Source organism: Triticum aestivum, chromosome 2B, assembly GCF_018294505.1.
Source record: "Triticum aestivum cultivar Chinese Spring chromosome 2B, IWGSC CS RefSeq v2.1, whole genome shotgun sequence".
In the NCBI taxonomy this organism is placed as follows: domain Eukaryota; kingdom Viridiplantae; phylum Streptophyta; class Magnoliopsida; order Poales; family Poaceae; genus Triticum; species Triticum aestivum.
This window is the reverse complement of record NC_057798.1, coordinates 252504381-252518003: the sequence shown is the minus strand read 5'-3', so window position 1 is coordinate 252518003 and position 13623 is coordinate 252504381. Positions and strand designations below refer to the sequence as shown.

Genomic DNA, 13623 nt, shown 5'->3' with positions numbered 1-13623 from the left:
ATTCCCTTTTTTGTATATTACATGTTCTTTTTGTATCTCATTCTGCATGTAGCATAACTAAATAATACATTGAGATGAAAGGTTATTTATGATATCATTGAGAGAAGCAGGCCAACATCCCTACCTCCCTCTTCAACTCCCACCCAACACAATTGTGGTGAGTTCCCCCTCTCATCTACCTGCTATTTGTACCTTCGGTTTTGGATGCATACAAATTGTGTATGCCATGACTGAAACTTGAGCAGCAAATTGTGTGTGTGTGTGTGTGTGCGCACGCACATCACGTTTTTGTTTAATTTTGGATGGCTCAAACCGGCTGGAGCCAACTTTGTGTGCATGTGAGTGCGCATCCATTGCATGTAAAATTCGTGTGATATTAATGCCCACTACCTTTTATTTCGCTTGTTTCTTACCATCTTCCTTGCTTCTCTGGCTGTTTCACGGTTGGGACGGTGGCGTGGCGTTGGGGCTGTCTTGCGGGTCGGCCGGAGAGGGAGCACACCGAGTGGGCTTCTAAGATGGCTGAGGTGATTATTTGCTCCCTTGTTTGTCTTTCCCTTTGTGATGTGTATGTGCTCATCAAGGGCTTTGTTGTTTTTTAGAGATTTGTCTAGGGTTTCCTGGTTAATCCATTCTGATTTTGGTCTGCTCATGCTCTTGGCTTCCGGACCGTGGTGCTCAAGGTGGTCTGGTTGTCGCCGCCGCCCCTGCTCGACGATGCTGCACCCCTACTCGATCACTTTATAAAAATAGCGTATGGAGAAGTGAAAACGAGTCAAACATATGATCAGTGCCTCAGTCCTTCAGTACTTGAGGTATGTGTTGACTGTATTAATGTTGTTATGTTTTTAGTGGCCAATATTTCTGACGAGTGTATAAACCCACAGTCGACCATGGTCCGCATATGAGTTTAATTGGTGTCTAAGATAATTAGTAGCATGATTTTATAAAGCTCCAGTTCCATGGTTCTGAGCACTTGTGTTTAATTGGAATCACTTGTTATTACAGAACTATGTTGTTGACTATAGTTCCATGTAGCTTGAGTATTTATCTGTACTTGAAGTCTACAAGTGTTTTCTTAAGTATACCAGAACCACCTGGCCGAGAATAATTAATTTCGTAACTATTAAGTAAACTGAATTGAGCATTTCTTAGATTTTTTTGGTTCAGAGCTTTTATTGTCTCTTTGGTAATATGTTGGAGTTTACTTTTCCTGTGGCATATGTTTATTTTGGAAGTTATTTGCATGTATACTGGTATGCGGTTGTCTACGTGTCCCCTTACAGCTGCTTATTATCTATAAGTGGTGAAAATTATTTTCCTGAGTTTAATTGTATGTAACTATGTATCAAGCCGCTTGGTGGAAAGACTTACTATTGTATCTTGACATGTGAATTGAATGATGTGGTTATATTAACATTGCTATTTGTTTTGTTGTCTACTTTATTTCCCTTTGGATGGGCGCTCATGTCGGCGTGGGGCACAGCGGCCGCCGAGGGAGCCGAGCCGGCGGATGTGGAGGCTGCCGAGCGGCGGTGCTCGCGTGAAGGATGAGTTCATGTTAGTCCATCCCGATCTGGATTTTATGGATCTTTCAAAAAAAGTTCTTGTTAGGGATTTGAGTTTTTTCCATTTAACATGCTCTCATGTAGGGTAGTAGCACTCTCTCGGCTGTGGCTGCACGTTCAACTGGCCAGTCAAGGAGCTCCAGCAAGCAGGTCCGCCTACTCTCCTTTCCCCTGAGCTCCTGCAACTACACAAATCGTCTTCCTGGTATTTTCTCACTTTTGATTAACAGACTATGTATTGTAGTTAGTTCTGGTGATTATCAATTGATTTAAGACCACTGTACGTGTATATCCCAGACTTGAGAAGAATGCACACAGCCTTGCTGAGAACATAATATTGTTTCGATGATTATCTTGTTTGTGCACTTGTTTTGATAAAAAACAGGGGTTATAGAGGAATTCAAACATGTTACATTGAAATCAGAGAGCATGTCGTTGTTGCTTAATTCCGTTAATCGTGGATGTCACTGTATACCTTGAGATTTAGGTAGAAGCAATAGAATCCAGGAAAAAAGTACCTACCTGCATGTGTTCCTTAGAGAGTTTGTTTTCTTCATACCTCACCATTCTTGATATATGTGGTCATCTCTGTTCTGGATATCACACTCGACGGCCTCTCTTCATGGCACAAAACTGAAACTATGCCATGAATATATTTATTCAGTGAAATAGCTGATTCCAGTCATTCATCAACTAGCTTTGTTTTAATCACAGCAATAAGTCATGATATCTTGAAATTGCCTGATTGGTGATTATACATTTTATATGATGTTTTTCACCTGCAAGCTCTGCACTTCTTTCCTTTTCAACTTTATCTCTCTTGCTTTATTTCATGAATATATTCCTCTTCTCATTCCATCATTCAGTCTGTTTGCAACAAAATCCTGATTCATAGTCTATTTTTTTAATGCTTGGCACATCCTAAACAAAATCCTGATTAAATGATAGGCTTGGCATATCTTTTTTATCACTATGGTTGCTTTTATCCGCAACTGATTTCTCTGATTCCTTTCCCATGTTGTAATGCAATTGTTTTGGGCAATTCCCCAAGGCCTTATGTTTTATGTTATTGGGAACTGCAGGACACCCAGCGAGTGTTTAGGATCCCACACAGGGCAGTTCTTGGCATGCTCCTGGCACACCTTGGACTATCACCGGCTCAGTATGAACACGTTGTTCATGAGGACGGCAAGACCCATGTTGTAAATTGTCTGTAAGCGACGTGTTGTCATATCTTCTATGCCTAAAACGTCTGTAAGCGACGTGTTGTCATATCTTCTATGCCTAAACGTCTACGTTATGCCTAAAACTTAAAGTTATCTATGCATAGTTGTAAATTGTCTTTAAGCGATGTGTCGTCGTATCTTCTATGCCTAAGATATTTGGTGCTAACCTATCGTGAAACATGCTTTCTATGTTCATGCATTGTTAAGTAGCTTCTTATTATGTGCATACAAAAGGTAGCAATGTGTAAAGTTAAATGATTCCACACAGTTAACTCCGGGGATAGTCTAATGGTTATTTTAACTTAAATGACTTGGTAATTGATGCACTTACCTCAACTCATCATGCAAATATAACCCACAGTATTGTACAGTGGTAGCCCAACTCCAAATCAGCTCGACCCCTCCTTCTCGACTTCTTCTCGCATGCACAGGTAAAGTGGCGGGTTGGCGCAAGTCTTTGAGTTGCGATGCGGAGCGCACTGCAGAGTGGCACGACGTACAAAGAGCTTTGCTGCTTGCAGGACCAGGAGTGCAGCAGCACGGGGGTGCCGGGAGATGGACGCAGGCCAAGAAGAGGACCATGACCGTACCAAGGAGGTGATGAACACAACAAACAGCTGGTGTTCAGGGTGAGTTTCTTTTGTTCCCTGAATCTCTCTCATGTACGTCCGACATTCCTGTATGTGGGTGTGCAACTTGTGCTTGGTCCCTGGATCCCTCTCATGTATGTTGCAAATTAAGTATTTCTTTTAGTTTACAGTAGTATTTGGAGCAGTAGTATTTTTTTTTCTGAATCCCTCTCATGTATGTCTGCATATTAGGTATTTCTTCAGTACAATAGTAATTGGAGCAGGTTTTTTGTTCCGTGAATCCTTCTCTGTATGTATAAAATTAAGTATTGTATTTCTTTCAGTTTATAGTAGTTATTGGAGCAGTAGTATTTTTTTTTTGTTTCCTGAATACCTCTCATGTTTGTCTGCTAATTTCTAAGTCCTGATGGCCATAAATAAGATTGTGTTAAATAAGACTGTGTGTTTTGGGTGATACACCTATAGAAATCAAGGACCAGGACTAACTAAAGATGAATAAAAACACTGTACAGAGAACAAAATAGGAAAGAGGTGGCCATTGAGATGTCATGATAGATCAGAATCATGATTAGTTATTTAGTTGTTCCTCCAATAGCATCACATGTAAGTGAATCTTAATATATTGAAGTTCTGTTTTTACTGGAACAGGGTATGCCCTGTTCAAATAATAATGAAAAATGTTGTTATCTCTTAAAGTAATAATAGCATCTCTTAGTTTTTTTGTTCCGCTTGAAATTTCAGCAACAAAGAGATTACATTATATCCTTTTTGGTGGGCGGGTGAGCTAATTTGGCAATTTTCCTCTTTGGTTTATGCAGAAATTGGATGCTTCAAAGGATTTGAATGGAGTTTATTGTAGGTGAGTGTGACAATCTGCAGCCTCACATGCATCATTAGCTTCTCTTATCCTGCAACAGGTATCTTGCTAGGTTCAATTATTTCTTGGCTTAGAGCAGCGGCGCAAGTAGAGAGAGAGAGAGAGAGAGAGAGAGAGAGAGAGAGGCTGTTTCCTGGACTGCAGCTCCTCCCATCATCTTGGCTTGCAGGTTGCCACTGTGATAGAGCTGAACGGGGTCTCGGGCCAGCTTGACACCTAGCTTCCAGTCCAGTCTGTTGCCAAATTAGCCCCCTAGCTATAAAGGTTTCAGTACTTCAGCTCATGCATGTCATCATTTTGTTAATGCGTCAAAGTAAAGAGAAAATTGATGCATTGAGTTATTAATGAAGTGGTTTGGATGAGAACTGAAATCTTTCACTTTTATGGCTGGAGATTGTTATGAACTGTGAGTATTCATAGAGATATTCAGATCAAATGAAGCAAAAGAAAGGCACATAGTATCTTTACATTGACAATGTGATTTTTAACCCATTGTGATACTGAAAACCTGATAAAGAATATATTTTATGACTGAATGTTTGACGTGGGGCTGGAAGAATTTCAGTTTTGTTTTGTACATAAATCTTCTATGTAGTCATGGTACTAAATGTCCTAACATATACCCGTATGTTCTGTTTATCTCCTACAAATAGTGAAATGGTCTATGTGTAAAGTATTTATGTTTAGTTATATTATGTTGTCGACGATGCGTGGTTCTGGAACATGGAGATTAACATTGAAGCTTTTGGTATCTTGAATTCTTATGCTTTGTTATTAACTTGATGTGATCCAGTTTTTTCTATTTGACATTGCCACTGGCCTGCTTTCAGTGTCGTATAACTAAACTCTTTTGGCTGAACTGGACGTGGATTAATTGTCCTGCCTTGCTTTTGGAACAAATTAAATGTATCTTCTTTTTCATGAGCTTGCAGATCAATTATTCTATAGATACTAATACACTCATTAGTTCCGAACAAGTACTGTAATTTCCGATGTACCAAATGATTTACAGTATAGTGAAATCTTACACGTTGGACCAATTTGATGTTTCTTCTTTCTCTTAAACCAGAAAAAATCATTGTCCTATTGAATATGTATGCTAAACCATGTTTCCTACTAATGCATCATATCATTTGATTATTACCTTCTTGACCACATTGTTGGGACATGCACAGGTTCATGTGAAGTGGTGCTTATGAAGATCATCGACAAGGCAGTTGAGTGGAGTCACTTATTAGTATGAAGTGGCGCCTATGAAGTTGATCGACAAGGCAGTTGAGTGAAGCCACTTATTAGTATGCTTAGTAGTTCTGGCTTTGTAGTTGTCTCTCCTTTGTTACGCTTGTGGTATCAAACTTCCATGTCGAGTGGCTGCGTTTTTTGTGTCGATTTTCATGTCAGGTGGTTATCTTTTGTGGTCTTATGAACGCACTGAAACCAATTCTACCTTATAATCTCAAACCGATACTGAGCCCATGTCTTGCTTCTATAATAGTTGAATGTTTCTTCTTCACTTAATTGTTATTATGTATGTATGCATATGCTAAATTTGGGTTACTACTAACTTAGCATTACATGTTTGATCAAAACGTTGGGACCAGCACCCGTGTCATTGGCGCGATCCCGATCCAGTGTGCACCGTGCCAGCTAATCCAACTGAAAGCACTGAATGCCCGACAGAGATCATCGAACGGCCGGGTCGAGATGTTGAGAACCGCCCGCCGCATCCAAATGGCGCGGCGTGGCCTGGGCGGGAGTCCCGGTCTCGGTTAACCGTGCACGTAGCACATGGCATAGCAACCTACGGTGATTTGGCTGCCGCGAGAGCTACTGATGAGCAAATCACCAACTGCTTAAAAGTGAAAACCAAGTTATGCCAGCTAAAAAAAGGGGGGGTAAAAACTATGGATAGCCGTAAGATGAGTACATAAGACTGGATCGTATCATAGCACAGAAGATCGGGCTATTTGTGTAACTGCTTGACAGTGTTATATACACAATACATAACCATGATGTGTGATGATACACAGTCACCTGTCAATACATTTTCTTTTCACGAACCGAGTACAGCTCAGATGGTTAGGTTTCTTATGAAACCAGCTCATCAAGATTTAAGTCTTAAATTGACATTAGTACTCCTTTTTTCTGGATTTGTTTCAGACTTTCTGGTGATATTCGTTCAGTGGAAGAAGACATTCTCGTCGACTGTAAGTCCCTCGTAGGGGTAGGGTGTGCGTGCATGCATTCATAGGGATTAGTGTATATGAACATCTTCGATTGTACCGTGTTAAAAAATACATTTTATTTTATTTTATTTTTTGAAAGGACACAGTTCTATTATAGAGTTGCCGAAAGTACAAAGCATCTCAAATATAATAAAAAAATACACCGAGGTCCTTGGATCACCGAACGACCACTACCACTGTTGAAACGAGCCACCGACTCGTCCTAACCAGCGGCGGAGCTATGTTGTATGCTGCAGGGGCCATGCCCCCCCCCCCCAGCCTAGGTAAATTATGTGAAAGAAAAAATAATTGGAGAGAAAGATTAGGGAAAATATAGACTTTTGCCCCCCCCCCCAAACACCCATAATTTCTATTTGCCACCCCCCCCCCCCCCCCCAAAAAAAGATTTTACCTAGCTCCGCCAGTGGTCCTAACCTTGTTGATGACAACTGAAACGTCTTTGTGTGCGTGCCTTTAAGAATCAGCGTCCTAAAACCGCAGTCGTGACCGTTGAATCGATCTAAAGTGTCTGACATCAGATATTGTCCCGCACCTATGGCGAGAAACCCTAAACTCATTGCCTCAAGAGACAATAGAATCTAAATCTAATCAGAGTTCCGTCGGCTCAGTCATGTCAGACGAAATGGAGAATCAAAACCCAGAAGACCTACTCAACAATGAAAAGATGTCATTTGCAACAACTAAAAATCCCTAACCTAAACTACTAGCAGGAGCCGAGGCACTAGAATTCGCCTCCCCGCCACCTTGTCACTCGAGCACAGGCCCGTCGATGGAGGGTGTGAGGTGGAGGACCAAACAGGCCCCCAAATCACCACATATTAGAGGGTGTCTGGTTGGGTTTTATTTTCTACTTTTACGCTTGGCTTTTAAACAAAAAGGATATATTTATGGGCTTGTGGCTTCAGCTTTTGGCTTAATCCACAGACTGACCGATGAAGCTTGGAGGGGTGGAGAACTTTGTCCTAGTCGTCTAGCGTGATGGAAAGGAAAAGAAGGAATGACCCTGTCAATATATTTTCGTCTTGTCGGATAACGTATTTAAACCTGATACTGTTGGCTTGCCGCTCAGAAAACACGTGAACGAATCAGAACACTCAGATACCCAATCTTCTCTCCCAGTGACAAGGAAAATATGATATCAACCCTGAAGCTGGCTGTGAGCGGTAACCAAAATCAACCAGTTCAACTCGCCTCGCTGGAGAAGGACCCCGCCCCCCTCCTCCCTCTTTCGCAGTATAAATAGACCCCTCGACCTCCCCTGCAACACCCAGCAAACCAAGCTCAGTGAGTGAGTGAGCACGCAAGCCAGTGTTTGTAGCCAGCAGCCACAATGGCCGGGAACATGCTAGCTAACTATGTCCAAGTCTACGTTATGCTCCCGGTAAGCTCCACTCTACTCGCTAAGCACCATGGCACTGACAAACCATTCCAAGGATCTAAAAACTCACATTATAGTGCATATGATACCCAGCTTATCAACAAGATCTGAGACCTCAGATGCAGTATTTCCACTAACCTTTGTCTTCGCTTTCGTTGTGGGAATAGCTGGATGTCGTGAGCGTCGACAACAAGTTCGAGAAGGGCGACGAGATCAGGGCGCAGCTGAAGAAGCTGACGGAGGCCGGCGTGGACGGCGTCATGATAGACGTCTGGTGGGGGCTGGTGGAGGGCAAGGGCCCCAAGGCGTACGACTGGAGCGCCTACAAGCAGGTCTTCGACCTGGTGCACGAGGCCGGGCTCAAGCTGCAGGCCATCATGTCGTTCCACCAGTGCGGTGGCAACGTCGGCGACGTCGTCAACATCCCCATCCCACAGTGGGTGCGCGACGTCGGAGCCACCGACCCTGACATTTTCTACACCAACCGCGGCGGGACGAGGAACATCGAGTACCTCACCCTTGGAGTGGATGACCAGCCTCTCTTCCATGGAAGAACAGCCGTCCAGGTTAGCAAAGCTAAATCGCCATTCCAGCTCTCCTGCATATATGGTGATTCAGATGACTGAGATGAGTCTTGGCAACACCACAGTTGTGATTTTGATAGGCCCAGTGTGATCATGGTAGCAAAGCTTTGATCCTTCTTTGTGGCTACTACAGATGTATGCTGATTACATGACGAGCTTCAGGGAAAACATGAAAAAGTTCTTGGATGCTGGTACCATCGTGGACATTGAAGTGGGACTTGGCCCAGCTGGAGAGATGAGGTACCCATCCTATCCTCAGAGCCAGGGATGGGTCTTCCCGGGCATCGGAGAATTCATCGTGAGTGTTTTTTTTTTTTTTTTTTTTGCCAAATACTCTTCTGTCCTTACAAAATACTCTTATACATGTAACATGTGATGACCAAAGGCATTTCAATCTTTGTCCAAGAGACCATTTGCACTGAAAAAGGTTCACCCAATGGTAAAATGATTCTGATCATAAGCGACGTTGGATAAAATGGCAATTTCAAATTATCACTACTTATGGCTTTTGAGAGATCATGCTCTTCTTTTGAGCAAAGTATCAGAAGCAAGCATAAGACCATGGCCCCACAATTAAACGGTAAAAGCAGTGGACACCAAATGTACATCCAACTAAACAGACAGGCATGAATTAAAACGGATGCAAAAATAATACCATAACAAGTAAAGACAAAAAGGCTCCAATTAACTGTTTTAACTAAAACAAAAATAATCTGCAGTGTTATGATAAGTACCTGGAAGCAGACTTCAAAGCAGCAGCGGCAAAGGCTGGCCATCCTGAGTGGGAATTGCCTGACGATGCTGGAGAGTACAACGACACTCCCGAGAAAACCCAATTCTTCAAGGACAACGGAACATACCTCACCGAGAAGGGGAAGTTTTTCCTGTCATGGTACTCCAACAAACTGATCAAGCACGGTGACAAGATCTTGGACGAAGCAAACAAGGTCTTCTTGGGATGCAGGGTGCAGCTGGCAATCAAAGTAAGTACCATCCTACAGATCTCAGTATATTATAGTAGACAAGATTACAAAAATCATGATTCAGTTGAGAAGTTGTGCCTGATAAACAACAAAAAAATGCACAAATTCACTCCAACATAGTGTATAAGCTTACGGAATGAGGAAGTATATACGACTCACATTGCTTAATCTAGAATGTAATGAGACATGATCCAATGTTTGGTTGCAGATCTCTGGCATTCACTGGTGGTACAGGGTTCCAAACCATGCAGCCGAGCTCACAGCCGGGTACTACAACTTAGATGACAGAGACGGCTACAGAACCATAGCACGCATGCTCACAAGGCATCATGCTAGCATGAACTTCACTTGTGCAGAGATGAGGGACTCAGAGCAAAGCGAAGAGGCGAAGAGCGCACCAGAAGAACTAGTCCAACAGGTAACTACACCATTAGCAACCGCCCAGTAATTCATGGCTCAGGATTGTACACTTATCTTTTACCGAAACACTGAAGCACTTCTCATCCAAACCCTTAGGTGCTGAGTGCTGGATGGAGAGAGGGTTTACATGTGGCGTGCGAAAACGCACTCGGTCGATATGATGCCACTGCTTACAACACAATACTCAGGAATGCGAGGCCGAAAGGCATCAACAAGAATGGCCCTCCTGAGCACAAACTGTTTGGATTCACCTACCTCCGGTTATCGAATGAGCTACTGGAGGGACAGAACTATGCCACTTTCCAAACTTTTGTTGAGAAAATGCATGCTAACCTGGTTAGTGCCACCCATGCATGTTTAAAATAAAACTGATGTATCATTTGCAAGCCTATTTTAAATAATCTATAACTCTTTGCAGGGTCATGACCCAAGTGTTGATCCAGTGGCGCCTTTGGAAAGATCAAAGCCAGAAATGCCAATTGAAATGATACTGAAAGCAGCGCAGCCAAAACTGGAGCCATTCCCCTTTGATAAGAACACCGACCTGCCAGTTAAAGATCACACTGATGTCGGGGATGAGGTGCTCGTTGCCCCTGTGTAGAAATCTTTCTCTATCTTCATAAAATAATGTGCATCACTGATGCAGTCTATGAGAGGGTCAAGACGTGCTTTGTGAGAATTGAGGTGCACAGGAAATAAGCCGCCGAGGATAAATAAACTGTGTACTACAATGTTATAGCCATATAGTCTGGCAATACTATTGTACTGGTAATCATGAGGTTGTATGCTTTTTCGATGAGCTGCAGTTCATCGGAACTCCGTCCCACTTTGCTGTGTGTATTTGATTGAACAAATAAAACAGTTTGTGCTTACAACTTAATGATTGTGAAGTTTTTAGCAGTAGGAGCTGCCATCCAGGCTTCTGCTGCTAAGTGTTCAAACTGTTTTACATCCACTGAGTGGCCACCATAAATAGAAAGTGCGAGCTGTGAAACGGTCATTATGAACAAAAGGAATTAAGATGAGTATCCAGCTAAACAAACTGATATTCAATGATGTCATGAGAGCCTAAAATCAGAGTGGTGAAGCGAAGAGCGCCTAAATGAAAAATGATTTGGACAATGGTCGGTTTCTAAGTTTTACTCTGATGCAGAGTAACAATGGCCCATAGCTACAGTTCACGTGAGGGTGCAGTAAAAAATAGAGAATCATAGTGCAGTAGTTAACAGAACACAATGGAAACCTGTCAGATAACTGAAAAAATAGGTTGTTTCCAACGAGCAGGAGCCAGAGACCACCAAACATGTCTCCAATGGGCAGTGGGTACCAATATGTCTGTGGATCGTCATGTGCTGTGCTCCCTAATAAGAAGGCAGTGATGAGAAAGACTCGTCATAAAAGATAAGACCGTGATCTCAAACTACAAGGTTACAGCTGCAACAGATGTCCCTGAACTACAGGAAAGTAACAGCAAAGCGGAAACCTATGAATACACACAATGACACGTTCCTTCCATGCATATCCTATGTTCTTATACAGTTTAATGTACTCTAATTGCAGTTATTGCTAGTTATTTTATTTTTTGAAAAGCCGTTATTGCTAGTTATCTCTTCTATGGTTCAGCCACATCAACTTTGTTGTTTTCAACCTTAATATTGATGTGTATTGAGTGGTAGGACATTTGGAATGCCCAATTTTTTGGTAGGGTGAATTGAGGCATAAACCAAACGGACCGCAGATCTTCTTTATTTGAAAGCCACACCGTTTAGATTCTTCAAAACTAACTTTCCTGTATACTTTATGAATTCTACTCAATGAAAAAAATCCCCTCAAAACTAATTTTTCCTGTCTACTTTATGAGTTCTACTGCAAACAATTTCAGTCTTTTGATAGGTCATCTGCAGCAACCCGCGGGTTAATCTAGTTAGGTATATACAAAGAGTGAAGAGGCAACCAAACCCAGCAGTTCTTTGAATCCTGGGAAGGAATCAACAAAATGAAAGTTCCTAGGAGATTACTACCTGCTGTTAAGTTATCTGTAACTTTCTCACGCTTCTTTTTCAATCAACTGGCCAAGAAAGTGCGTAGGAAAAGTCCTCAAATTCGCCGGCAATGAGATGGAAACACACGCTCAAGCAAACTCTGTTTGACTGAAGTGAGAATTTAGCTCACCGAGGGCGCTCGTTGAGGAATGAGGACGAAGTTGTCGGGCGGAGAGGCCAAGTTAAGGGTGTCCGAAGATCGTAATCGCGCCGCGGGAACGAGCTCCCGACGACGGCGGACGCGTCCACATAGTCACCGGATCAGATCCCGTGGGAATGGAACTGCGGAAGGAATGGGCCGGCGCCGCACCTGCGGGCGAGAGAGAGGATCGTCTGCTGGATGCCGAGGGGCGAGGGCCCACGACCTTGCGCGTGCGCTTAACGAGGCCGCGGTGTGGCGGAGGGAGAGATGAGAGATCGCCGTCGGCCGCGGCAAGCCGCCATTGATGGCGGGTCAGAGGGTTTGATTTTAGGCGCTTCCGCAGTGAGAAATACCATGGTGAACCCGGATTCCGGTGCACCCTATATGCGAAAAATATTTAAATAATTATAAAGAAAAAGTCAAAAAATATTTTTTAAGTTAAATATGATCTAGTATTATATTTGTACATACAAACCAACCTGTTGTTGGATGGTTAGAGGGACAGTGGTATCCCAGCGAGGTGCCTATGGTGACTTCGTAAATTTCAAAATGACATGTCGGCTTAATCTCTCGGAGGTGCTCATAAGGATAGGGGGTGCGTGTGTGTATTCATAGGGTGAGTGTATCGCGTACACGTTATTTTGAGCAGAAAAAACAAATCAAAACGTTATATACAAGCGAGATGGTTAGAGGGTGGTTCAAGTCATGGTGCTTGCATTATTCCTAGATTTATTTCCATCAGGGTTAAGTCCTGGTGCTCGCATTATTCCTGAATTTATTTTAGAATTTCCGGTGATGCGCTTTAAGTATGAGTGTATGCGCATATCTCTCCCTAATAATAAAGCACGGATTGGGTCTCCGGATTCACCGTCACGCACATTTTATAAAAAGCCCCCTATGATATTAATTAATTAACCCGCAATATAGTAAATAAGTGGGAAAAAACGCTTCGTAATCGTTGCCACATCGATCTCCTTCTTCACGGACACAAATACTTCTCCTGAACGTGTATCCGTCCTCTTCTTTGTTCCAACCAGATCTCCTTCATCTTCACGGGCACAAGTCCACCTGAACGCATATCAGATCGAGGAAAATAAAACTATTTGATTCGTTATTAGATCAAGAGGGAGGGGCTACGGGGACCAAGGACAAAGTACCTATGGCTGCTGCTCCTCAACTCGCCGATCCCCTATGTTACGCCGCCACATCGCTGCTCCTTGCTTGCTATGCTCGAGCGACAAGATGATGGGAGGCAGCGGAAACCGACCACCGCTAAGCGGCTCCAGCAGGGTCAGGGTGCATCAAGGCAGTTTGATCAGGCGGAGGAGTGTGGCCTTGAGCACGCGGCGCCACGGTGCACAAACGGCAGAGCAGGGCGACATTGTCGAGGGGGCCGGTGCGCCGCGTGATCTGTTCCAGGGCCTCCATCGGCGGGTCGCGGAAGCCGATGGGCGCCATGGAACGACGCCCGTGTGATCGATGCATGTTGGCCCTGTCCGCATACACGCAACAAGCTTACAGCGACGGTGACGCGCGTACTAAAACTTCGGAGCTGGATCGATTACTT

The 13623-nt window shown here is 43.3% G+C and overlaps 1 protein-coding gene and 1 long non-coding RNA gene across 2 annotated transcripts; both read left to right on the top strand.

Moving 5' to 3' along the window:
* The first annotated feature begins 1438 nt into the window (after positions 1 to 1438).
* On the top strand, positions 1439 to 3444 carry LOC123041163 (uncharacterized). The gene is made up of 3 exons (XR_006418394.1): positions 1439 to 1560; positions 1653 to 1718; positions 3226 to 3444. It is a non-coding gene; the product is annotated as an uncharacterized lncRNA (long non-coding RNA).
* A 4296-nt stretch (positions 3445 to 7740) lies between these two features.
* Positions 7741 to 10752, top strand: LOC123044614 (beta-amylase Tri a 17-like). Its single transcript, XM_044467410.1, has 7 exons — positions 7741 to 7888; positions 8053 to 8451; positions 8603 to 8767; positions 9189 to 9452; positions 9661 to 9870; positions 9969 to 10208; positions 10291 to 10752. The coding sequence occupies exons 1-7, from the start codon at positions 7838 to 7840 to the stop codon at positions 10471 to 10473; spliced, it is 1512 nt and encodes a 503-aa protein (XP_044323345.1). The 5' UTR covers positions 7741 to 7837; the 3' UTR covers positions 10474 to 10752.
* Positions 10753 to 13623: the final 2871 nt, after the last annotated feature.